At 51.4% G+C, this 26,638-nt stretch overlaps 2 protein-coding genes and 1 long non-coding RNA gene across 8 annotated transcripts in view; 2 read left to right on the plus strand and 1 right to left on the minus strand.

Moving 5' to 3' along the window:
* CARS1 (cysteinyl-tRNA synthetase 1) overlaps positions 1-2,579 on the plus strand; it is a 47,932-nt gene extending 45,353 nt beyond the window's left edge. For all 3 annotated transcript variants that reach the window (XM_077862828.1, XM_077862829.1, XM_077862830.1), the window contains 3 exons: positions 1,099-1,158; positions 1,595-1,678; positions 2,261-2,579. In XM_077862828.1, the coding sequence (XP_077718954.1) occupies positions 1,099-1,158; positions 1,595-1,678; positions 2,261-2,395 (279 nt within the window). In that variant the 3' untranslated portion in view covers positions 2,396-2,579. The remainder of the gene's footprint in view (positions 1-1,098; positions 1,159-1,594; positions 1,679-2,260) is intronic.
* A 1,464-nt stretch (positions 2,580-4,043) lies between these two features.
* Positions 4,044-9,479, minus strand: LOC144292481 (uncharacterized). Its single transcript, XR_013359863.1, has 4 exons — positions 9,107-9,479; positions 8,108-8,194; positions 7,653-7,764; positions 4,044-5,863 (listed from the first exon to the last, which is right to left on the minus strand). It is a non-coding gene; the product is annotated as an uncharacterized LOC144292481 (long non-coding RNA).
* Positions 9,480-9,945: 466 nt separating this feature from the next.
* NAP1L4 (nucleosome assembly protein 1 like 4) overlaps positions 9,946-26,638 on the plus strand; it is a 41,981-nt gene continuing 25,288 nt past the window's right edge. For 2 of the 4 annotated variants that reach the window (XM_077862841.1, XM_077862837.1), the window contains exons 1-2: positions 9,946-10,100; positions 16,840-16,958. The gene's annotated coding sequence lies outside the window, so the exon portion shown is untranslated. Of the gene's footprint in view, positions 10,101-11,052; positions 11,075-15,632; positions 15,867-16,839; positions 16,959-26,638 lie in introns of those variants that run through there. The other 2 variants (XM_077862838.1, XM_077862839.1) reach the window with 2 other exon arrangements.

The raw sequence follows: 26,638 nt of genomic DNA on the forward strand, positions 1-26,638 counted from the left end.
ATGTTCTGGACAGCTGGTGGTGACAGCTGGGCATTCCTGGGAGCCGGGGACCCCCTACTGCACCTCCCATTTCTGCCCCATTTGCTCACCCAGCTTAGCGTCCTGTCCCTGGGGCTGGGCTCTCATCTAGGGCAGCGCAGCAGGTGACCCGGCCCTAGAGGTGACATGGGGCTGGCTCTGCCCACCCCTGCCCCTGGGTTGGGGAAGAAGCAAATGCCTCAGCTTACCACTCTCCTCCCCGAGCAAGTGCATGCAGAGCATAAAGGCACACGGGGCTCTGATGAGGGTGCCAAGAGGCAGCCCTGCCCGCCACGGGCCTTGCCTGCTGGTTTTCACAGCGGCCGCTGGCCATGGCCCTCTTTGCCTTGCTCCTGTCTCCCCTGAGTGGGGCCCATCCAGTCAGCAGTGCCTGAACGAGCACCAGGACTGCAGCCTCCCTGCATGGCCATTCCCACCAGGGGACAGACACTGTGTCCTCACAGAGAAAGTCCCGCCCAGCCCATGCCACCCTCACCTCTGCCTGTTCCCGGCCTCCTCTGCTCCACTGGTTGCTTCTCCCGAGCCTGTGGCCCCTGCTTGTGGGGACCCTTGCTCTACTTCCCACTGCTGGCCCTGCACTGCCCTTACCCAGTCCCACAGTTCCCTGCCCGGTACCCCCAGGTTCTCTCCAGCCTCACACTTGCCTGTGCCCAGCTGCCCACCCGAAAGCCTTGCTGACTAGGAAGCCCTGAAACCCAAGATGCCTACAAGGGCATTTTCCTGTCTGTGGCACAGCTGAGTCCGCACTTCCCCTCACGGGTGCCACCCAACACCCGGGCTGAGGGTCCCTGCCCTGCCCCCACTCCCAGGCTGGCGGTTGGCCCAGGCCCCATGTCCTGGCACCTGCTAACTCCCGCCCCCTCTAGGCCCTGGTGATGCTGTCTCTGCTCACCAGACAGACCCCCCCACAGCTGGGCTCGCCACATATCCAGAGCTGTCCACAGGGTGGCTGGGTCAGAGTCCAGGCACCGGGGGGCCAGCCGGCCTTGCTTTGTTCCTTTTCCTGCCCCCAGAGGCCCCGGGCAGATCTGGCTCACGGGGCTCCTGCTGCTCCCGTAGGTTGAAGAGGAGAAGAGGAAGAAGAAGGAGGAGGCCGCCAGGATAAAACAGGAGCAAGAGGTAACACACGCGGTGTACGTGGGGCCCGGGCTCCCCTGGTGGGAGTGCCTACTCTGACCCTGTGCCCCAGCTCTCTGGTCCTCCCTGCTCCACCTGCGCCCACCACAGCATCCTCCTGGCCTCCCCACGCACCCCCACATGGCACCTGAGCATAGGGAGGCCGGGAGGCCCTGGTGAGGGAGAGGTCTGGCTGGGAGAGCCGCCCCTTGGCAGCCACAGGCTCCAGGCAGTGTCACAGACTCCTTCGGACAACCCTCCCCCCTGTAGAGCAAGCTCGACGCCCGGGGTGGACTTGTCCCTCCTTCGACTCCCTCTGCCTGAGCCTTACCCTGCCCGACTTCTGTGTCCCTCTGAGTCCCAGGGCTGGGCTGGGGTGACGCGTGCTCATGCCTTCCCCGGTGGGCTGGGCTGCAGCGAGCAGGGCTGTGCATTCCAGGCAGCGAAGCTGGCCAAGATGAAGATCCCACCCAGTGAGATGTTCTTGTCAGAAAGCGACAAATACTCCAAGTTTGATGAAAACGTAAGACCCTCTTTTCTCTTGTCAGACCTTTAAATTGGGAGTAATAGGGCTTCCAGCCTTGAGTGAGCAGCCTTTCTGTCTGGGGTGCAGTTTGGGGGAGGCGCCGTTCAGGGTCCGTGCCTGCAGCCCCGAGCACCCAAGGCAGCCTCCCTCCTTCGCGGCAGCCGAGCCCCATCGTGGCCTGGATCAGAGAGCAGGTCCCCTTCACGAGCTGGCCTTGGTGTGGTCAGGGAGCCGTGGGCACTGTCCCCAGAGCTCCTCGTCCCGGCATTCACAGACACTTTGCCTCTAGACCCTCAGGCTCTCCTTACTGGTTCTGATATGTATTCACCACCTTCCCATGAAAACTGAGCCCCTTTGGTCCTGAGGGAACACTGGCCCTGGCTCCCAGGCGAGAGGGTGCCTCCAGACCAGCCACTGTCTTCCCAGTGGCTGGGAGAGGTGCTGCTGAATCAGTGCACTAGTGTGGAACGTGTGGTGAGGACGTGCCCAGGCGGCTCCAGGGGCTGAATCCATGTGCCCCTGGGCTCCGAGTGGGACATCAGGTGCACCCTGCTAACCCCGTGCTCTCCCTGTTCTCAGGGTCTGCCCACACACGACGTGGATGGCAAAGAGCTGAGCAAAGGGCAAGCCAAGAAGGTGAAGAAGCTCTATGAAGCTCAGGAGAAGCGCCACAAGGAGTATTTGCAAATGGCTCAAAACGGAAGCCTCAAATGAAAGGGCAGGGGACCGAGTGTCTAAACCAAGCCATTGGTGGCCTGCTGACTTCCTGTCTACGTCCTTAGTGACGACGCCCGATCATGTTTACAGTGGTCCTCGGCTCCCACACTGGGGATTGCGTTCACGGAAGCCACGCCGTCATCAGCTTGAGACTTCAGTAATAAATGTTTCCCAACAGTGAGGCCGGGTGTGCTGTGTGCCGGTGCGCTGCACGTTCAGCGCTTGTGCGGAACCCGCTCCCGGCTGCTGGCTCAGCAGGTCCCGACTTAGGCGCTCGGCTCAGTTGAGCTGCTTCAGCCAGCCGAGAAATCTCTCCCCGATGCAGATGGCTATCAGCTAATCTCTGGTGTGTGGGTGCATTTGGAGGTATTCAAGTAGGAAAAAGACAGGCTCAAACTAGTGAGCCCGCGGACACCCCACACAAAGGCTGCTCACTGGGCCCCTCTGGTTCTGATGAGTAAACACAGCTCAGCGTCTCCTCCAGCAGCTCCACACTCCAGGGGTGGTAAAGGGCTGGCTCAGCAGGGTGGGCCCTGGCCCCTGCTCCAGGTCTGCACAGCTGCCGGCCCAGATAAGGGGGGAAGTCCCAGCACACTCAGCAGGGCAGCTGTTTGTCACCAGGACCTCGCATGCAGTGTGCCCCAACACTGGAGAGCCTAACTGGCCTAACGAGGGTGCAGCAGAACCAGCACCCTTGAGCCCTGCAGAAGCAGGGCGCCAGGTTAGACCCAGGTTAGACCCTGTTAGACAGGACAGAGGCGCCAGTGCTGGGCTGTCAGGTCAGGAAACGCTGAGTGTCACTGGCAGCCCTTCCGGGATGCGGGAGAGGGTGGGCAACACCAGGTCGTAGGCATCCTCAGCCCTTGCCCCTGTGACCCCGCTTGTAGGAAACTCCAGGAGATACCCGCTCACTGCAGCATTGCTTCCCAGAACTGATGGAGCAGTTGACTCTCCCCAGGTGCCTGGTGCAACTCAGGAGCACCGAAGGCATGGGGAGCAGGTGGTTATGAACCGAGGTGGGGAGTGGGGAGGGCGTTTTGGTGTTGAGACAGCATGCTTCTCAGACTTCTAAACATTCCACGTACAAGCAGTTAAACCAATAAGAAAACAAGGCCCCAAAATACAGTGAAATGAACTCATTCCGGTTCCCTACTGCTATACGACAGATCATCCCAACACTTGGTGGCTGCAAACAACTATCACTTTACTGCCCTCTCCAGTGCCTCTGGGTAAGTGGGGCTCCGCCTGGTGGTGTTGGGCCAGGGTCTCCCACAGGCGGCCTCAGCTCTGGAGGTGCGTGTCCACGAGAAGAGCCATGTGCCTTTTTGGATGTAACCTCAGAGGTCCCACAGCATGACCACCACCATCCTCTCAAGTTTGCAGGCAGTCCGAGACGCCCACCGTGCTCCACGGGAGGGCACAGCAACTTTCAGTGATGCAGTGGCAAGGTTCCAGAGCAGCGCAAGGGACTGGCAACACCGTGGTGGCCTCTGCTAATAAGCAAATACAATATTGATGTCAGCAACCCAGGTTTTGATGCAAGAGAAAAAAACTCGAGTGCAAAAGGAAAGAAGGAAAATCACTATATTCCCAAATACAAAATAGAAAAAACAATATGAACTGACATTCGACCTTTTCTTTTTCAAGATTTTATTTGAGAGAGAACACAAGCAGGGGCAGTGGGAGAGGAAGAAGCTGAGCAGGGAGCCCGATGTGGGATTCAATCCCAGGACCCTGGAATCCTGACTTGAGCCAAAGGCAGATGCTTCACCCACTGAGCTACCCAGGTGCCCCAATAATCTACTTTTAAACAGTCGAGATTTTCTGGCTGTGTAGACAAGGGACAAACTCGGCTGCTGGGAGCCCTTACAGAGCCTGATTCGAGGCTCCTGGAAGAAACGGCCCACCCCAGGTCCAGGGCAGAAGCACAAGGAGACCCTGAGCCATCTGTCCTCAAAGGGAAGCTTTTGAAGGCTGATGGAGTCATGTCAGAAGAGGGACAAACTAGTGAAACACAAAAACTGGATATATCAGAAGGGCATCCTGCCGAGTGGAAATACCATATGGTTGCACTTGGGTGACATTCTGGACACACAGATCTTTTTTTTTTTTTTCAAAGATTTTATTTATTTATATATAGAGAGACACAGAGAGAAAATGAGAGGCAGAGACACGGGCAGAGGGAGAAGCAGGCTCCATGCAGGGAGCCCGACGTGCGACTCGATCCAGGGTCTCCAGGATCACGCCCCAGGCTGCAGGCGGCGCCAAACCGCTGCGCCACCGGGGCTGCCCTGGACACACAGATCTATGGGAACAGAGGGCAGAGGAGGGGCTGACCAGATTGGGGGGCGGTGCTCGGCCACGGTGGTGCTGCATAGACCTGCACCCTTGACAGAGTGGCCACACACATGGCACCAGAGCTATTCCCCCGGGGCTGCTCTGTGCTCTGGCCAGGCAAGAGGACACCATCAGGGGGCCCCAGGAAGGGTGCACGGGCCTTGTGCCACCTCAGCTTTTCGGGAATCTCTACTGCAAAATAGTAAAACAGCCTCAGGAACTTCCACTGGCCGCATCTGGGACAACTCAAGTATTGAAAACCAGGATTAATTGAAATGTGGGCATTTATACTTATTCTCAGAAGCAAAGAAAGCCAAGAAATAATCCGCTACCCCTGGCGGTGGACTTTGTGTCGGCTTTTACTCTGCAGACTTAGTTACTTCTCTGGGGCAGGGAGCTGTACCCAGGCGGCTCAGCGGCTCCAGCGGGAGGGGAGGCTGCACTTCATGCACGGTGCCAGCTCACAGAAGCGATGGGACACCAGGAGCAGACCGCCTCCGTCTGCAACCCGAGTGCGGCACCTGATCCAGGCCAGGCCTGCCAGCGGCTGCTGAGGCCCCCGGGGTGACAGTTGGTGGGAGCAGCTATTCTCACCATGCCACCATGTCACCTTGCAGGTGGCTCGTAGGGCACAGGGGCCAGGGGAGATGGGCGTGTCACCTTACAATGCCAGGTTCAGCCTGTCCCCCCTCCTTCTCTGGCACTGGGTCTCCGCATTGCCCAGGGAGGGGACAAGCATGAGAGCCGGATCTGGGCGGGGGTGGGCAGATACCTGTGCACTGGTACCCCCACCCCCACCCCAGGAGGAGCAAGGCTCTCTGTGTCACTTCCTGTTCAAGGGCATTACCGCAGTGCGGGCAGGAGTGCCGCCGGGGAGCAACCCGACTGTTCAGGAGGAGTGCCCGGGCTGCTGGGCTGTCCGGGGGCTCTGGTGCGGGGGGATGGATGGGGCGCAGGAGGCAGACCTGAACGGCAGAGACGAGAAACACCACCACAGGCCACAGGAGCCTTGTTGGGTTTGAACAAACTGGCCCTGAGAACAGCTGGGCAATCGGCATGCGCACTGGGTCTGGTAGGAGCTTCTGTTAGTTGTCGCTGTGATCATGGCAGTTGTGTCCACCAGGGTCCCTAAGGGGAGACAGTGGCAGGAGGCTGTGGGTCAGCGGCCAGGATCACTGCTGAGTGGTGGCCTCTCTTCCCACACCATCCTCCACTTTTCTGTGTGAAATGTTTCATGCCCATGTGTCCCTTAAAGCCTGCCGCCAGGAAATCATCTCATCTTCCGTGGAGGACGCGAGCCCTGTCTGCTGCTGCAGGAACAGGTGCACCTTGGGAGGCTGGCCTCCGTCCCCGCTGCTCCGAGTGCCGGGATTGGGGGGGGGGCCTAGGGGGTGAATTGCGGGCTGGGCTGTGGCCTCTGGTGGAGTCGTGCCCCCCCAATACATCCCCTCAAGGAGGAGTGTCCTCGATGCCCCACAAGCTGCCAGAGAACCTTCTGGAACAAGATGGAGTGGAAGTGGTTTTCAAATGTATAATATTAATTCACCTGTGAAAAGTCTGTGCATGAAATGTCTTTCCAGCTTTGGGAGCCAGACTTGTCTTCCTGCTTCTCCCAAAGTGAAATATTTGGTGTTTTCATTACAGAACTATCAGAGATTAGCTTAAAAATGAAACCATGCAGAAAATTACTAGTACAGAGACTGAGCATCCCTGTAAGGCTGTCCCCAGAGGGCCTGTGAGGCTTTGGAGACTGTCTCCTGGACTCCTTCCTTCCGAGGGTCTGAGGCTTATGCATATGCTCCGCACTGGGTGGTCTGTGGACACCATCTAATATCCACACCCTAGGAGGGCCTTTCATTCCCCGTGTCTCCATGTCCCTTTTATTGCAAGGTAGCCTGGGGCCACCACCCTGTGTGGATGGACGTCGGGGTGCCCCTGAGGCCTGGTGCACCCTCCCTCCTGCCAGCTCCAGGGGTTATTCACTGAGCAGCACCCCTGAGCAACGAGGGGCAGGTCCCCTCCAGAGCCAAGCTGGCTGTGCTCCAGCCAGGTCTGAGGTTGGGACTGGGGGCAGTTATCCAGCTGGTGTCTCTGTCTCCTCCTCTGGGTTTGGGGGCCAGATGTCTACCCGGGACATCTCTGGGCCAAGGCCAATGAGGTCAAGGACTGAGAGGAGCAGAAAGGGCGTGGAGCAGGGGTGTTGGAGGTCAATCCTCTGAGTTTCTCATGTCTGGAGGGCACGGAGGACCTGTGCAAAGGAGCCATTGCCAGGTGTGCATGAGCTCAGAGCTGGGCAGGGGCAAAGTGAGGGCGCTGGGAGATGCTGGGAAACCCATGAGGTGCGGCCTCAGGGCCCCTTCACTAGACGTTCTGGTCCCAGCCCTTCTCAATCTTGGTTGCACTTAGCATCACTTGGGGACTTTGAAATGAACTGATGCCCACCCCACTGCCTCAGTTCTAAGTTCACTGGAGGGCAGTAGGGAGCTTTGGAAGTATGCTGGGTGGAAGAGTGGTGTGGTCAGAGGTTGCCAGGGTGCAGGTAGACAGTGTGGAGGGTGGGGGTGGGAAGCCACTCTAGGGACCCCTGGGCAGGAGAACTGGCTGTGGCCTCAAAGCAAGGCCATGAGGGGGGCCTTAGCTGGTGATGAGTAGGGACTGTCCTGGCTAAGAAGGAACCCAGCCCGGAGCAGATAATTTGCTGGTGCTTCTGCTGCATGGGAGATAATCAGAAAGGACTGTGTCCACTCGGTAACTAGGAGGCATCCGCACAAGGCTCTGGGGTCAGCAAAGCTTGAGTGTCTGTCTGTCTGAGGGCCTGGGATGGCGGCAAGGAGACTGTTCAGAATGAAAATGTCTTGAGGGAGGAGATGGGGGGCCTGGCCCTCCCTTCTGGGCATGGGTGTGACATGGAACATACCTTCATGTGGGGCTCTTGGGAAGCCTCTTGGTGGATCCTCAAAGCTTATGGTCCAGGCAGGGTGGTACCTTCAGACACAGAGTCGCAGGTGCTGGGAGCCAGTGTGTAAAGCCTATGTGGTGAGAGAGGGAGCCCACTGTTCCACGGCAGGCAGTGGGACTGGGTGTCCCACCCCAGGTCCCTGGGGACTGGAAGGGGAGGGGAGAGCCCTGCGTGGAGCTGGGCAATGGCAGGACTCAGTCCCTCAGCCCTGACATGGAGTGGAGGCTCCAGAAACTCCAGGCCAGGAGCAGCTGCCCCCCCCTTGGAAGCAGAGGGAGACCATCCCACAGGGACCACTTCCTGACAGGTAGACAGTGGGCACAGGGGAATGCTGGTTCCAGAACAGACATTGTACTAAGTTGAATAGTATCCCCCCCCCGCAATTCTTGTCTAGCCAGAACTCCACAACCCACCATATTTGGAAGTAGGGTCTTTGCAGGTGTGCTGAGGTCACGATGTGTTCGCACAGGAGTGGGCCAGAAGCACCACCCGGCTGATGTCTATAAGGAGAGACACAGACACAAGAGGCCATGCAGGACAGGCAGAGACAGGAGGGACCTGGCCACCAGCCCAGAGACACTCAGAGCCCCCAGGACCTGGAAGTGGCAGGAGGGATCCACACCCTAGAGCCTCTGGAGGGAGCACGGCCCTGCCCGCACCTGGGTTTCAGACTTCTACTGTCCAAAGCTGGGAGAAAGAACTTTCCTGTGATTAAGCCACCAGTTCAGGGTACTTTGTAGTGGCTGCCCCACAAACCACAGGAGACATTCATTCTCGTACCTTAGTTCTCTTTAACAAAAAAATACATTTGCTGTGACTTAACACGTCATCTTAGTAAATACATTTATGGCTATAACGGGACAAAATATAGTCATGGTGCCCACGCCTGGCCTGCTGTCTCCACGCAGTGTCTGGACCACCACTGGGCCCAGGAGCTAGGTCTCTGGCCCCTCAGGGGGTGGCTGCTCCCGGTCACTCTGAACACCATGGCCTGCAGGGCCCAGATGTCCTCTGGAGCAGGATTCAGGCTAAGCCACTCATAGGACAGTCTCCTTAGGAGAGCCTCAGGTAGCCTCAGGTACTCAGTCCCCTCCTCTGGCCCCGGGGTGGGGGGGGGGTGGAGGGGGTGGGGGCATCAGAGCAGTGGACACCAGCACCAAGCTACTGGCCAGTGTTGTTCCAACTCCCCACCAGCCCTGTGAAGGGGGTATGACAAGTGCCCATGACTGAAGGTGGAGAAACTGCAGCACAGGCTGTCGAGGCCACCCAGCTAGAATTGGGAAGGTCGGGGCTCTGGGCCAGGAACCTGCCCTTTTACTTCTGGGTCCCCTGCCCAGCCTGCTGGCCAGGATGACTGAGTGTGCACAGGGGCGGGTGCCAGCCCCAAGAGACTCAGCCCCAGCCCCCCGTACCTGCGCAGCTGTCGTGGAGTTAACATGAGGCCCCTGCAGCCGCCCTAACCTGGTGGCATGGGCAGGCCGTGTGCAGATGGAGACGGGTCTGGGGGCGAGCGGGAGGGGCTGCAGCTGGACGGGGCGAGGAAGGGCCGTCCCCGGGGGCGGGGGGGGGCAGCCCCGAGACCAGGCGGCAGCGGGCTGGGAGGCCGCCGACCACAAGCCGACCACAAGGCCGTGATTTCTGCTGCGCTCTCCGCGCCCGGCGGGTCCCCCTCGCCGCCGGCCTTCCCAGTGACCGGGGAACGCGGTGCCCTGGGCCCAGCGGCCGCCCAGCCGCGCGGGGAGGCGGCCCAGCCGGGGGCCCCGGTGTCGAGGGCGCCCGACGGCGCAAAGGTGCGGCCCGGAGGCAGGACCGCAGACACCGGCCCGGCCCCGCTCTCCGCCCGCAGCGCCGTCCCGCCCAGAGCCCAGTGCTCCTGTACAGACGCGGACCGCGCTGGGGGGGCGCGCGCGGGGCGGCGGGCGGCGGGCGCTGAGGCCGGGCGGCCCGGGGGGCGGCGGCGTGGACGGTGGGGCCGCGGGGGTCTGCGGGGCGGGCGTGCAGCTGGAGCCGCACGGCGGGCGCGGCAGGTGCCCTCCACGTGTCCCCCGCGCGCCCCGGCCCCTTAAGGAGGCGGAAGGAACGCGGGCGCGCGCCGCCGCACACGTCACACGCCTTATTTACATACAGCTCGCGGGTCTGAGCGCGACGCAGCGCGACGCCCCACCCCTCCTGTCGCGGCCTCTGATGGGCCGTCGCCGGCGGCGCCGAAGCGTAGTTGACTTGCGCCGAGTCCGCCCAATCGCAGGCCGTCTTGCTTGTGCAGGGCGGGGCCAGGGGGCTCGGCCAATGGGAGGCGGTGTTGTTGGCGGCCACGGCGGCGCAGCCCCTGGAGCGAGCGAGGCCACCGCCGCCGCCACTGCCGCAGCCGCAGGAGGCGTGAGGAGCGGACGCGAGGCGCTCGGCCGGGTAATGGCGCGCTGGGGCTGCCGGCGAGGGGCCGCGGCCGCCGAGGGCCGGGGCGGCGGGGGCGGGGGCGGGCCCGGGGCGGCGGGGGGGGGGGCAGGCCGCGGCGGCAGGGGCGGGGCGGCGGGGCGGCGGGCCCGGGGCGGCGGGGGGAGCGGGCGGCGCGGCTGACCCCCGCCCGGCTGCGGCGCTGAAGGTCAGGAGGCGCTTTGTTCCCGGGCGGCCTCCCGCGCCCCCGCCCGCGCCCCCGCCGCGGCCCCGAGGGGAGCGCCGGCCGCGGGGCCCCTTTGTTTTCGGGGCGCGGGGAAGCCGCCCTTCGGGGCCGGGAGGGCTCGGCACGGTCCGTGCGCGGCCTGAGCTCGGGCCCGCGGCGTCCAGGGCGGCGCGCTTCGCCGGGCCGCGGAGCCGCCGTCCGCCCGGGCCGCCTCTGCGGAGCGCGCGGGGCGGGGGACCCCGGGCGCTGACCCGGCGCGGGGACGCGGCTCGCCGTGCGCACGTGCTCGCTGCTCCCGCCCGGCCCGGCCCGGCGCCTGGGGGCCGCGGGGCGGGGACGCGGTCGTGGGAGCCCGGCTCGGGCCCCGGGGAGGGGTCCCGCCAGCTCGGACGCGGGGGCCCTTAGCGGCCGCTCGGCGCTCGCACAGCGGAGCGGGCCTTGGTCTGGGCTGGCCGGGCTCCCGGTGTGCGCGAGGGAGGCCGCCGAGGAGAAGGAGCCCTGGCGCCTGGAGGGTTTCCATTTGCTGCTTTTTCCCTTGTTTCTGGATAAGGACATTTTTTTTTTTTTCTTTCATCTTTTGAGGTCAAGGATCCTAGTGCGGGGTTTCAGACGCTCCGTGGAGGAGAAGACCCTTCTGGTCAAGAGAAATACTTTGTTGGCAAAATTGGATTTCCTGTAGGGTTACGGTGACAGAAGGGACTTGTGCGATAAAGTGGGAAGATTACTTGGAGTCGTTTCAGCAGTGATCTTAAGACTTCTTCTGGTATGATGAGAGTAATCGTTCTCAGATTCCTTAGTTGTGAAAACCGGTAGTTAGTTACCACAGCATCCCGCTGTGTGAAATACCTGCTCTGACACACGCGCTTGTAGCCTTTGTCCTGCTCTGCCGGTGATCGTGGTCGACGCTACCTGCGGTTGTTTGTACGTCCGTGCGGTGAAACATTAAACGCATTCGTGAATTTCGCATTATTTTTCCAAACAGGTATAGCGATTGGAGAGATTGGATTCTTTGCAAGAGCTGATGGAGTCGTTTTTGTTTTGATGACGCCGGTAGACTGAACTCTGGAAAGTTTACTTTTGCTTTGGGATTGTTGTCCTCCGAGTACAGGCGTTTTTGAATTTCGAGGATTGGCCGTTTAGAGGACCAGAGTCTCCTGTGGTATTTTTGAGCGTAGAGATTTTTTACCTGTGTGAGGTAGCTCATGATTCTGCAGAGGTGAAGTCCATGGAGTCGGGGTGTGTGTGTCATTACAGTGTGTGAATTTGTACTTGAGTCTCTCAGGATGGTGTTTCCGCTCGCCTGTCGGGGTCTCAGCGGCCCCTGGTGCTGGGAGCAGCTTCCTGCATCTGCAGTTCCCACCAGCCTCAGTGGGATGGAAGTCTTCAGCATTTTTCTCCTCTTGAGCAGTTGATAGTCTTTTAGTTTCAGGAAGAGGGGACTACAGAGGTGAATGTATAAATGGTACAATAGAGTTCAGAATACTTACTTTTAGGTTTTTGGTTTTTTTTTTTTTTTTAATTTTCATTGTCCACAGTTGTAAAACGTTTTGAAACTGTTTTTCATGAACTTAGGTTGTATTGCCAAGAATTTTGCCAGAGAACTTAAATTTGTTTGGTTTGTTTTGCAACAGTAATATATAGTGTCTGTGGGTGGGAGGGTGATCACATTCCTGAAGACCTCCCCCTGTCAGCTCTGTGAAATGGGCAGAACCCTGTAGTGCTGGGAGTAGTGCTGGGAGTGATGGCCCCGGGGGTGAATGATGAGGCAGCAGTGAGGAGCTTATCGGGAGTTCGGTCTGGAATTGCTACCTAAGACATGCTTACTTGAACTGGGAAATGTGTTCAGGCATCCACAGCGAAAGGTTGGTGATTACATAGCTTCGCCAGTCCTCCACTGAGAGGTTTTACAAGGGGCAAGAGCAGGTTCCTCAGAGGAAGTCACTGTCATCCGGTCTTGGCTTACTTTGCATGATCACTCCTGGTTTAGCAAGTAGTTGCCTTCCCAGACAGCAGGTGGGGATTTGTCGTTACCCCTTCCGAGACCCTTATCAATGGGCAGTGAAGAATTTTAAAGATTTTACTTACTTATTCATGAGAGACACAGGCAGAGGGAGAAGCAGACTCTGTGCAGGGAGCCCAACGCAGGACTCGATCACGGGTCTCCAGGATAACACCCTGGGCTGAAGGCGGCGCTAAACTGCTGAGCCACCCGGGCTGCCCGGAAATTTTTTAAGAAGTAGCTTTGTGGTGACGTAGATTTGTTTTCATTTGACAGCCTTTGGTTTTCTACCCTGCACGCTTTAGAGAAGGCAGAGCTGCTTTCTTTGCCATTTTAATTTTAAAATTCACGAGTACTTAATAGCAGGAGAGGTGTAGTGTGTTTCTGTAGTGAGAAAACTATAAGAGAGCACTTTGTGGTCTCTACTTCTTATCTTGACCACTCACTGTGTAGCCTTAAATTTCCTTCTACAAGTATACTCTGCCAGCTATTAAAACTAGATGTGCTTCCATTCTGGGTTCATGACTTTTTTTAAGGTAGTGTGCATTTTAATATTATCCAGAAAGCCTGTTTTAAACAAGACGAGATGGGTTCTAGTAAATAGTTTTGTGGTACAGAGAATCAGCGTTACACCTCAGACATTTATGTACCAAGGCTATAAGAATACATTTGTAAATATTACACTTTAAAACATTGTGTGGGGGCACCTGGGTGGCTCAGTGAGTTGGGCATCTGCCTCTGGCTCAGGTCATAATCCCAGGACTCTGGGGTCGAGCCCCATGTCAGGCTTCTTGCTCTTTCTCTCTGCCTGCCACTCCCCCTGCTTGTGCATGTGTGCGCATGCGCACTCTCTTTCTGCCAAATAAATAAAATTTTTAAAATAAAAATTGCATGTGTAGGAAAATAGCTTTTATTTATTTATTTTTTAAAGATTATATTTATTAATGAGAGACAGAGAGAGGCAGAGACACAGGCAGAGGGAGAAGCAGGCTCCATGCAGGGAGCCTGATGTGGGACTCGATCCCGGGTCTGCAGGATCACGCCCTGTGCCGAAGGGAGGCGCCAAACTGCTGAGCCACCCCGGGCTGCCCAGGAAATAGCTTTTAATGCTTTGTATTCATTCCTTCGTGAGCCTCTCTATTGGCTAGACAGAGTTCTAAGTACTGGATATTGCACTGAACAAAACATATTTCTGTAGTGGGAGACAGATAAACAAGTTAGATGATGGGTGCTTTTGAGAAGAAAAGTAGAGAAGGAGTAGGGACTTGGGTGGTGGTGAGTTTTTAAAAGATTTTATTTATTTATTTATTTATTTATTTATTTATTTATTTAGAGCAGAGTCTGGGAGGGGCAGAAGGAGAGGGAGACAATCTTAAGCAGATTCCATGCTGAGTGTGGATCCCGATGTAGGACTCAATCTCACAATCCTGAGATCATAACCTGAGGTGAAATCAAGAGTCGGACACTGACTGAGCCACCCAGGCACCTCCGTTGTGATATTTAAACAAGGTGAAGCGGGAAGACCTTACAGAGTGAGAAGACCTTTAAATACTGGAGTAAGGAAAATTTTAAAATGTTAGCCTTGTTTAGTCATATACTAACGAATTGCAGAGAAAGGAGAGTGGAAGAGGAAATTGGAGTTATAGCAATGAAGAGCCACTTTGCCTCAAGTAAAAATAGAATGTTTGGTTAAAGAAAGGAAATAAGTTTTTTATTTTCTTCCGGAAAACCGAGGGCTTAGTCTCTAGCAAGTTTCTGAAGAGATGGTCTGCTGTTGTCTAGTGGCAGTTACATCTCGTAAGCAGCCCTAACTTCCTCTGTGTCTTAAGAAACTCCATGGGAGAGACTAAGGTACGTGTGGAGTTGTGCGCAGGCAGCACCTGGGTGGGCTGTTACTTCACAGCAGTGAGTGAGTAAAGCAAAGACTGCTTGGCTGCTGTGTCCTGCCGAGTCCTGTGCTAGGTCTAGGTCTAGGGATTGCTGCATTGAGCAAGTAGGTAAGTCCCTTCCCTCATGGAACTTGTTCTTCAGTGCAAAGACAAACTTACATTGTTTATCCCTCCTTTTTTTTTGATTATTCAGTCATTTCATGGGAAGACGTTGAGAACTTTTGACTTAAGATAGATAATGTATAAAAATTTTGGTTATGTGAAGGATGACGATATTCTCCAGCTTACTCTTTTGTCTTTTAGAAGTGGCCCAGTTTGGGCAGCCGGGGTGGCTCAGTGGTTTAGCACCGCCTTCAGCCCAGGGCATGATCCTGGAGACCTGGGATTGAGTCCCACATCAGGCTCCCTGCATGGAGCCTGCTTCTCCCTCTCCCTGTGTCTCTGCCTCTCTCTCTGTCAACTCATGAATAAATAAATAAATAAAATCTTTAAAAAAAAAATCTTTAAAAAAAAAAAAGTGGCCCAGTTTGAAATTATATTACTCTATAGGCTAAGTGTTGTGGTGGATTTTTTTTTGTTTTGTTTTTACTGGTTTTAAGTATGCTCCATGCCCTTTGTGGAGCCCAACCCGGGATTTGAACTCATGAACTTGAGATGACCCGAGCTGATTTCAGGAGTTGGATGCTTAAGCAACTGAGCCACCCAAGTATGCCTATGGATTAATAAGTGTTTTAAAATTGGGAATTTTGGGGATGCCTGGTGGCTCAGTGATTGAGCGTCTGCCCTTGGCTCGGGGCATGATCCCAGAGTCCCGGGATCAAGTCCCACATCGGGCTCCCTGCATGGAGCCTGCTTCTCCCTCTGCCTGGGTCTCTGCCTCTCTCTATGTGTCTCTCATGAACAAATAAATGAGATCTTTAAAAAATAAATAAAAAATAAAATTGGGAATTTTGTTACAGTGGAAAATTGAAAAACTAAAAATTTTTCCCCATGAAATTTTTTTGTTTGGGCGAGAAATTCATAAATAGGATTGTGAGGTATCTTCTATAAATAAAAGCAAAACATTCATTCATGTAATCATGGAATTTTGCATATCAGCCCAAATGTAGAATTGTAGACCCAGTTAAAATTGTTAGTCCTACAAGGGACCTGAACTGCTGTATTCTTTTTATATTTTTGGATATTCTTTTGCCTGATGACGTGTTCATATTTTGATATACTTACCTTTTTAGGTAAAGGAAACCTTCAGATGAGGCTTCAGCACACCAAAATTTAAAACAAATGGGTAGTTGTATTTCTCAAACCTACAAATTTGGTAGTTCCTTGTAACTTTCTCTTTGAACTAGTTGGATTGCTAAACATGAAAAGTGACAAACGGAACCCTAGCTCATTCATAATGTCACCAACTCTAGGTTATTTTTCCTTATATAAAGGGAGAACTGTTGAGAGGAACTGGATTTGCTGGTCCCTGCCAAGCAGCAGGGCAGTGTGTAAGCGTGTTGCAGTCCCAGAAGGCGGAGGAGGAGGCCTGCAGTGGGTCCTGTGCTGGCCACCTCGCCTGTGTCATTCTGTCTTCACAGCAGCCCCTCGGGAGGCCCCATCTAGTTTGTGGGTGTCGGAGCCCTGGTTACACAGCTAGGAGACGGCAGAGTTGGCCTCAGAACCAGGTCACTGTGTGTCTTCTGTGTTTAGATGTGGAGTCCTGTGTTTGAATTGTTTAGACCTTAAACATAGTCTCTTTCCTGTTGTGTAAGCTTATTGTATTTTCTTTCTCCTTCTGTCCTTGATTGAGCACTTTGTTTTGTTTTTGCAAGTGTTAATGTCGGGTTTAAACTTAACTGCTTTGTCATCATGTCACCAAAAATAGTGTTAAATAGTGCATGGCTTCACATAGTTGGAAATAAAGTGGATTGTTGTGTGAACAGAATCTGTTCCTTTGGAGTGGTGTCCTTCCACGGGAAGGTGAAGCTTTTTGGCCTGTGTCCTGTTGTGGAGTGTGTGTTCACTCAATAGCTCTTGTGCTGGACACTGCTGAGGGCCCTGGGACCACATAGTGCACTGCATAGGAGGGGCATGATTATTCTCCATTCTTCTAGACGGCGTACTACTTGGAATGCTACTTCACTGCAGGATTGTTGATTGTCATCTGTTCCAGGGACGGCAGCAGTCATCTCGAGTTAAGCAGGTGGAAGCGGCAGCCGGAAGTGAAGTGATCGGTGGTGGTAGGGAAAGATCAGGAGGGTCTAGATTTGAAATGCGCAATGATTTTAATCTATAATGAACCAAAGGAAACGACATGGAGAATCTCATGCATGTGTTTTTAGGAAAATTAAACCTAAAGACTGAGACTGATTTTCCACAAATCCTTGATTTACAGAAGATCAGAACTTACTCTACAACTAGTGAGCACCTGTCAAGAATCTCTCCTTATCCTAAAGCCAGTGAACTTACTGCATGACATTTTTCCTGAATTTTCCCTTTTGTACTCTGCCCACAAAAGCAACCTGCCCTAGACCTTGAGTGGACTCCTTTGTAGCTCACTGCAGTTTGCTTGTCCCAAATTGCAGTTCATCTGCAATTCCTGTGTAAACTCAGTGTCTGGTAACTTGGCTTTACCTCAGTTTACCTCTTTTCTTCTAGGTTTACGTTACATGGTGTCAGGAGTGGGATCTGAAGGAGCCAGCCACTGAGGAGCAAAGTACCCACATTTGAGCCCTTTGTGCTCTTTGCTTCCACGAGGTGACATAACTCTTGGTTTGGTGAGTCTCAGTTATCAAGTCCCTTCTTTTGGTTGAACTCTCAGAACATGTCAATCCTCTTTTGTTCTTAATCTGGTAGTGAGATCCCAGTCATCTAAATGTTCTAAGGGTAGCCCTCTTTCAGGAACCCTGGCCAATTTTATATTAAGAAGTAATGGTCCTTCCTCATGCCTGTTTCTGCCTACATGGGTCATAGTTACTAGAAGGGTAACTTAGCGCTCTGATGGCTGTTGTGGGGGAACATTTCATCCTTTGAGGCTTGTCTTTGTCCCAACTAAGTTAGACCATGGCTACAAAATTAAATAGTCCAAGTGGGATAGTTCTTTTCATTGCTATCTGGAGGTTTCTAAATGTGTTCAGGATTCTCAAATTGCCTCCTTACAGAATATTGTTTCCAGACTGATTGAAGTGAATAAACAACTAAAGATGGATAAAAATACAGTGTCAGAGGCCTCTTTCTTGGTGCTAGCCAAGGTTCCCTCCTACCTGCATTGTCTCACCTCTTTCCATACCCTTTGCCTCCTTATCCTCCCCTTTGACGTCCTTCTTTCTGTCACTGAAACCTCTTCAACCATAACCCATTAAAACTATCCCTTTCACAATTCTGTCTTCTGAGGATGCTGCTAATCCACCCTAAAGTGCCTGCACCTCATGGACAAAAGCTGAGCTTAGGGCTATAATTAAGGGCCTTCCCAAAGTAACTATGAGGATCCTCATAGATGGGTGGAGGAATTCAGTGTTATAACCTTTACTTAACCAGCCTGGGCTCCGATCTCTGTCAGTTAGTCCATAGACTTGTTGGAGAAGGTCAGGCCCAGTGCTGCATGAAAACAATCTCTAGGGTTTAAGCTAGGCCAGCTACCAGCCATTTATATGACCACTCTTGCAGCATAGCCAGAAGGCTACGTGAAGTCATCCCTAGGGCTTTCCCCAAGCCCATGGACCAGAATAAGATTCAGGCACGCACCAAAAGCCTGTTGAGTCTGTCTGTGACTTAGTGACTTATCCATAATCCTGAGCTGTTTTCAAGGAAAATTCTAGACTTCCCATAGATATTGAGTCCACCCTGGTGGGGTTTGATTCTGTGGTTGTAAATGGGATGAAGCAAGGACATAAAACTTTCAGATTAACCTGTATGGGACTGGCATTGAGCCTCCCATAGGTGGAGACCACAAAGCAGGTATGTCTTACAGGACCATGCCATTATTGCAGACTGTCTACACACTGGAAAAGGGGCCGCTATAAATTGAAATCCAAGCACTTGCAACCCCCAAGAGGCAATAGCCAAACCAACCCAGTGATGAGATCCTGAGGGCACTCTTCCCCAGCCTTGTGGGAAGGGAATTATGTAGGATTGGGAGACTACTGTCCAGATTAGGAACGAGTTTTCTCACATCAGTTAATACAGGAACTAATCTATTAGTGCTCAACTCCAAATTAAATTTTCCCTTCCTTGGAGTAATACATATGTGCAAATAGTGGGGGTCTTGGATAAACTACAACATTCTCGTTTCTCAGCCCATATCCTTTTATTTGGTATCTCTGCAAGTCAACCAACCATTTATCCTCAGTGATTTGGCTCCCATACAATTATCTAGGATGAGATTTCCTGGGGAAATACATTGCATTTTATTTTTCTTTCTGGAAAGGGAAATATTCCTTGAGTTCAAATCCAGTATTCCGGAACATTCAGGCCCCTTTAATTGCAGTCTGTAGACCAAAGAAGACCAAACTTGGGACTCATCCTGACTACTAAACCTAGTACCCCCCACTTTTAGTGCAAAATCCTCAACAGACCGAGGCACAATTCATGGTGCCCCTCCTGTTAATATCCAGATCGACTTCTCAGAACCTCTCCCAAGAATAAATCAGTATCTTGTAAATAGTAAGAGGACTTACCAGGGCATAAGGCCTGTCATAGAAGACAATAAATAATTATCCTTTGTATTAGTCCTTGAAATATCCTTCTTTCACTCCTAAAAATTCCCGTGGCCAAGGATGGACTTTGGTCCAGCACGTTAAGGCAGTTTATAAATACCATAATTCCTCCTGTTGTCTCTAGTCCATACACACTGTTGGTATCCAGCCCTACAGGAGGCGTGGGGTTTTGTTGTTTTTTTTGTTTTGTTTTTGTTTTTTTTTAATTATTTATTTATTCATGAGAGACACAGAAAGAGACAGAGACACAGGCAGAGGGAGAAGCAGGCTCCACGCAGGGAGCCCGACATGGGACTTGATCCGGGATCTCCAGAATCACGCCCTGGCCGAAGGCAGTGCTAAACCGCTAAGCCACCCAGGGAGCACCATTGTTTTGTTTATTATAGTTACGCAGTGCATTTTTTTAGTATTTATTTCCTTTGATAGCAGTATATATAAAAATATAATATCCCTTTTACCTTTACCTGGGAAGGCCGAGAATAGACACAGTCGTGCCTGGAGGCTTTACTGAGAGTTCCTACTTCACACAGGTTGTAGCAGCTGACTTAAATATCATAGGTCTCTCTAGAGGCTTCATCTTACTACAGATATGTAGATGATTTCCTTCATGGCTAACTTTCCCAAGGCTGCTCTCCTAAAGACCTTGTTCACCTGTGAAAAATCGTAGTCATTAAGGGGACACAAGGTCTTGAATGAAAAATTGCAGTTTGTTCAAATTCTGGTCCAAGATTTAGGACAATTTAATCTCAGAATGAGCACTACTTCTAAGTTCTGAAAGACTTCAAGGTACTTTAAACTTTCTATACCCTAAAACCAAATAAGAATTACAGAATTTTCTTGGGTTGGGTCACAGCTGCATTCCAAACTTCTAAATAGCTAAGCCCCTTTGTGCCATATGAAAGAATACCACACCTGATCTCATTGTTGGGATAACCAATATAACTCCTTTTTTAAGACTTTGAAGGAAATAGGGGGCGCGCCTGAGTGGCTTAGCGGTTGAGCGTCTCCATTTGGCTCAGGTCATGATCCTGGAGTCCCGGGATTGAGTCCCACATCAGGCTTCCTGCAGGTAGCCTGCTTCTTCCTCTGTGTCTCCCATGATTAAACAAAATTTAAAAACTTAAAAAAAATTTTTTTTGAAAGATTTTATTTATTTACTCATGAGAGAGAGAGAGGCAGAGACACAGGCAGAGGGAGAAGCAGGCTCCATGCAGGAAGCCCGTCGTGGGACTTGATCCCAGGTCTCCAGGATCACACCCTGGGTTGAAGGCGGCACCAAATCGCTGAGCCACCCGGGCTGCCCAAAAAAAATATTTTGAAGGAAAGTATTAAGTCCACCTATCCTTTGACACCCAGATAATCAGCTACCCTTTTTCCTTTTTGTATATGAGAAGGAAGGGGATGCCCTCAGACTACTAACCCCAAAACATGTAGCTATCACACGTCCCTCAGCTACTCTGGCCAAGAGTTAGATCCACTACCTGAAGATCCATCCCCCTGCCTTAAAGCTCTGCCTGCCACCACTCATGGGGACCAACAGTAGGCCCAGGTCCTACCACTGAAGAGACTGTCTTTATGCTTCAAGGCTCTTGAGGCTCTCCTGAAGTCACACCATGCCCAGTACCTTTTAGCAAGCTCTTATCTCCTGTGAAGTCCTCTTGCTGACTACCCTTCCAGTCCTCTTGTTCATGGTAACAGTTTCAGCCCTGCTACCCTTCTTCCCTCCTCCACTGATTGAACCCCCCCCTGACTATCTGACTTTCACAGATCATCTGTCGACCTCTTGTGAGGTCTTATAAGAAACTCCTCTGACACATACTGATCTTCCCTGGTTGACTGATGCCTCTTACCTGAACCGTGGAAGTAATGGGTTTTGTGCTGGCTGTGTGATAACAGTTTGGAGTTTGTGGAGGCTTTATTGGATGCTTACCTTTGGTTCAGCTCAAACCAGCTGAAATAGATGCCCTCACTTGAACATGCATTTTAGCCAAAAGCAAGACAGCAAACATTGATGCTGATAGCAGTACACCTTTGGAGTGGCCCATGACTTAGGGATATTAGAGGAAACAACAGAGCTTCTCACTTCCAGTGGAGGTAAAATTAAGAATGGCTCTCATGCCCCAAATCTGTTGGCCACGATACTGCCGCCAGCAGTTCTCGCTGTTGCTAGGTGTCGCAAGTCTGAGTCACTGGAAGCCAAAGGAACCCACCTTACTGATGCCCCTGTAAGAAACATTGCCCTTCTTATATCCATTGACCAGACCTCTGTCATAGCCCAGAAGACTGCTGCCTCACTTCCCCATCCCCTCAGGACCTGAGGGAGTAACCAGGGAAGAGCAACAACTGGCCTCTGAAGAAGGAAAGGCTCTTGGTACCACACAGAAGAGGGGCTCTGGTCTTTTTCTTCCAGAAAATCTAAAGCTTTTCTTCTTCAGACCACTGTCCCTGGATTAAACCATTGGTCCCCTGAGAAATAATAATGTTTATGGATCAGTATTAGAAAACCTCAGCAAGGCCACAAGAAGTGCTATCTTGCTTGTTCTGCATTCTGCCCAGGATGTTTGTTTGCATCACCCTGGGACACTATGGCGTTCAAGGCCTGGTAGGTGAATGTCATACATTTGCTTCATCTCCTGGATATGAATATGTTCTAGTGATAATTTGCATCTTTTCACATTGGACTGAAGCATTTCCATGTAGAAAGGCAGCTGCCTCTTTTGTAGCTAAACTCCTTTTTAGCAAAGACTTTTCCATGTGGGGAACACCATGGTGACTAGGGGACCTACTTCACTGGACCACTAAATACTTGGACAAGTCTGTGCCATCTGGCCAGTTCTACATTTCCACTCTGTTTATCCTCAGACTTCAGGACTGGTCCAGTGTACAAATGGAATTATAAACATGCTGTTGCTAAATTAGTTGAAACCCTCCAGATATCTTGGCCAAAAGTACTGTTGCTGGTTCTTCTAAATCTTCAGTCTACTCCATTCAGTATTCATAAACTTTGATCTTTTGAAATAATCACAGGATAGCCAATTCATTTAGCTCTTGCTTGCTTTGACCCACAACTAAAAAAACGGGTACATACTTAGTTTTGCAAAGGTCTAATTAAATCCATTGAGAATAATCATGCTGTGATAGAACAGTCTTTCCACAGCAAGCTCCCATGAGACAAAAGATGTTAGATATCACATTTTATAGCCAGGAGAGGGCATCTGCTGGAAAAGATGTCTCCATAAAGATTCACTTCAGCTTCATTGAAAGGTGCCTACCAGGTGTTACTGAGGAACCCCTGTGCCACCCGCTTCTAAGAGACAGACTCCTAGATTCATGTGTGCCATCTAAAAAGGCCCCCAAACCTCAGAGGACCTGCATCTCAACTGGTGGCTTAAAACTAAAAATTTTCAAGGATTGAAATGCATGACATTGGAAGTAGACAGCCTTCCCAAGGTACTGGGGCCAGGCCTATAGAACCTCCCCCTTCATGGAAGTCTGTGTCTCTCAGCAACTGAATCATGCTGCCTAAAGTTGTAATTGTTCTTTTGCTGGCCTCCTTGCCACCTCCTGGTTTGCCTGTAATACACTCCTTTGTTCCCACAAAAACTTTCTGATGCCACCAACCCTATTGATTGTTGGATTTGCACTGGAATTAACACTAAGGATAAACTCAAACTGGTGGCCTGGCCATTACCCATGGAAGGATGGGAGAAGCTTTCTAGCAGAGGTTCAGGGTTTTTCTCTCATGCCTTTGAAGCTGTACATATTCTCCCTTCTGGTAAATTGGCACCAGACATTACAGCATTCCATCGGGTGCTCCTTACCCATTGAGGAGAACCCTCACTCAAGTCTGTGCATTTTTTTTTTTTTAAGATTTTATTTATTCATGAGAGAGAGAGAGAGGCAGAGACTAGGCAGAGGGAGAAGCAGGCTCCTCATCGGGAGCCTGATACCACCTTGCCAGGACTCAATCCCGGAACCCCGGGATCATGCCCTGAGCCAAAGACAGACGCTCAACTGCTGAGCCACCCAGGTGTCCCTAAAGTCTGTGCATTTACCCAAGACCTTATTCTGTGTTTCACAGACAGTGACAAGATTGGCAGAAGTCAAGGTTATGTCCTGGTAAGCACTTGTGACTGCAGTGGTGCAGGACTCAGATGATCATGAGTACACTCCCACTGGCATCTAAGAGACTACGAGTTCTCCTCCATTAATGTACCTCTGGTAGGGTACTTTGGATGGGAAGCTGGTGTGCTGCTTTTCAGTGGTACCTCTTGGGGAATTGATCAAAAATCCAGTGAATGGTGGGAACTTAATTCAGTGTACCAGAAATCCCCAAAACTGCATTAGAACCTCATCCACAACCATCAGACTCACTTCTTAATCCAAGTATATTGAAATTTAAGACATTCCTATAACCATTTCCATGATGCTAACAGCATTGGGCACTGTGTGCTATATGTAATTGATTGTGTTTTTGACCATGAGGTCCTCTTTTTGATTCCAGGGGGAAAATCTGGGCAGAGGGGTCTTCCTAACATCCTGTCTTTAGAAAACGTTTGTCATTTCTTTCTCTGTGGCAGAAACATAACACTCCACACTTCCCCTGGAAAGGACGTTGTGGAGATGTTGCCCATACGCCTGCCATTGAAAGCAGGAAAACCCTCTGCCTACCACCCTGTATCCAATTTGGGGGTTTTCTCCTACTGTCTTAAAAGAGTACATGGTAACAGGGATGGATAACACTTTGGGTGGGTGCCCAGGAATACCCCCATTGTAGATAGGAATTTGGATATACCTTTGCCTGGGCCTTGTTCCCTTCTTGGGTTGCGGGGAAGAACTTGTAAAGGCAACTTGGAGTCTGTGGTTGTGGTACGACCTTCGCTGCTCCTGTTAGGGCTTTTAGAATATCAGCGAGCCCAGCTAGACAGTCGCAGAAGTAGTCTTCAAACCTGCAGCCCTGTGCCTTTTCCCTTCACAGCAGAGAGGGGAAGAATGCTGTTTATATGCTAACAAATTGGGGGAAATAATGCAAGAATGAAAAATTAGGAAAGGTTATATCAAAGTGTGAACTGAAATAAGCTGAGTCCCCAAGGACTTACTAAATCTGGGCAGCTGGGGAAACTGGTCGAGGAAGTTTTCCAGCCAGTAGCTGTAATTGAACTTTTGGCCCTAGGTGTAATCTTCCCAGACGTATGTACAAACTAGAGTTCTTTTCCTTTCTGAGACTTCTCCTGAAGTTCAGCTGGGAGACACATGACTAAAGATTCCCCATTTCTTGACTGTTGGTAGTTCAGTGAGTCTGGATAGCCTGGTGCCATTTCTCTTCTGTGAGGGACAGACATCTGAGGATGTCCCCTCAGTTCCTAGGGGCCGCTGTCCGCTCACAGCTACGGACGTCTCTGACTGAACAAGGCCCCACGCAGATTGGTTGATCAGCACAGCCCTCTGAAAGATGTGGATTAGAGGGGGAAATCTGAGAGGATGTAGATCTAAGATGGAACTGAAGGCTACAAAGTGGAGTCTCACACATGTACCCTCAGAACAGCGGACTTGAGGACTGTCAGGCTAATTGCCCATGAAAACTTGATTGACAGGAGTTGGAAACTGTCTTCCACCAGTGAGTGTCCACCAAGAATCTTTTCCACCTTTGAGCCATTGAACTTGCTGTGTAGGTCCTAACTGGGTTTTCCCCTCTCATAGTCTGCTCATAAAAGCACCCAGGTGTGAACCTTCAGTGGACTCAGCTGTAGCTCCCGAATCACACTTCCTCTACTCTTCCCAAGGAAGCTCTATTTCTAGTAATGTAGCTTGCCTTGGTCTGTCTCCTTTCTGTTAAGGTTGACAGAAACCTAAGTCCACATCATAGCAGCTGGGTGACCTTGGGTCAGGTGTATCACCTTGCCCAGCCTCCGTATCCTCTCCTACACACTGTTGCCTCCATGACAGAGTTGGTGTTGGGTAGAAGATACTGGAGAGTGCCTGTCACACGGGACCCTGGCTTGTAGAGGAGGTGGTAGGTTCAGGTGTGTGGCTTGATTGGGTGTTTCAATGATGGGGTAAAAACTGGAGCCCATCCCTTGAACTGGCCATGACAGCTGCTTCTGGAAAGTAGGCTCTTGGCCAGCAGTCAGTGTGTGCAACCAATGCGAGGTAGTATGGGATCTATCTGTTACACAGTACAGGTGAATTAGAGCTGGTGTCGCTGTGTGACCGGGTTGGCAGTAGGTACCAGTTTCTGTCCCTGTTCTGTAACCCAGAAAGCCTGCTGTTGTAATCCTGCTTGTGCTGTGTAAGTAAAGAATTGGGAGCTGGGCAGCCACAAAGATGTTCACATGGACGTCAGCAAAGGTGTGTTGTCAGGAAAGCCATCAGGACTCCACAGCTGGTGACTGGGAGGTATGGACGTCAGCTCATAGGCTCTTGTCGTTGGATGTTATTTTGAAGTCCTCTGTGCCCTGTACTTGTCTGTGGAGTGTGGAGAAGAGAAGGGAAGCTTGGGAATCCTGTGGTTGCACCCATATGCCTGCAGTAAATCCAAGAGGAACAGGAACCGGGGATACGTGTTGAGGTGGACTGTTGGAAAGGGTAGGGATTCAGGTTTCTTCTGTTTGGAGGGACTTTGGACTTAGCAACAGGTGATGGGAACCACTGATGAGTTTGTAGCTCTCATTGACGTGGGCCTCCAAGGTGGAGGGCAAACACAGCCACTGGAGCATTCCTTAAGCTGTTTCTCTCCTGGGCTTCATGACCAAATGACCAAAGAAAAGTGCAGTTGAGTTAAATACAAATCCATTGCAGATCCTAAATTCCATTTGGAGCTATTTTCCTTAAATACAGAGGTTTTTGTTGTTTTGTTTCACTCTAAAGAATTGTGATGGAGAAGTTTGAGCTTTGCTCACATACCTGAGAATAAAACATTGACCAGTTGTGTTCAGTGTTGTCATTGGATATGTCACTGGAAGAGCTTTGGCAGGGGGTGGGGTGGAGGGGGTCTCTGACGTGTGTTCTCTACATCTGAGATGAAGGAGCTTCACCACCTCTGTTCAGCTATGCACTTAGATACGGTTTTGAAATTTCCCTAATATCCAGTTCTTTATAAGGAGTAAGTGTCCTAGAACCTAGCTTTAATGTTTATAAGTAGAAAACCACCTAACTTGGAGATAATCCTTTGTTATATATGTCTCGTAGAAGTGGGTTGTACTGGTGTATGTCACACCTTGTTTTTACACAAACACTACCATCTTCAGTGTAGGAGTGATAGATTAAATTAAATAAAGTGAAATTTTAAGTAGCCTCCTGGGGGGCCTGGGGGGCTCAGTTGATTAAGCATCCAACTCTTTGGGTCTTGATCTCAGGGTTGTGAGTTCAAGCCTCATGTTGGGCTGTGTGCTAGGTATGGAGCCTACTTTAAAAAAATAAAAATTCTCCTGTGACTTAGAATGTGAAAGACCATATAAGCACTAGTAAATACTTTGAATAGTTCCAAAATAATTGACCTAGTAGCATAAATATGTCCATATTGCTGAAGCTTATTAGAGAAGGTAAATTAAAAATTAGAACTGATTAATCTTACTCTGAGCTCTATTTTAGCACCAAAAAGATTTTTTTTAATGAGTAAAGTGTTCATGCACTGAAATGCACAGATCCTAAGTGTAAGATTTGATGAATTTGGTAAGTAGCATATGTAAATATATATAAATATATATGTAATATATATATATATATATAAAAAACTGAGAAAC

Source organism: Canis aureus, chromosome 21, assembly GCF_053574225.1.
Source record: "Canis aureus isolate CA01 chromosome 21, VMU_Caureus_v.1.0, whole genome shotgun sequence".
Taxonomy (NCBI): Eukaryota; Metazoa; Chordata; class Mammalia; order Carnivora; family Canidae; genus Canis; species Canis aureus.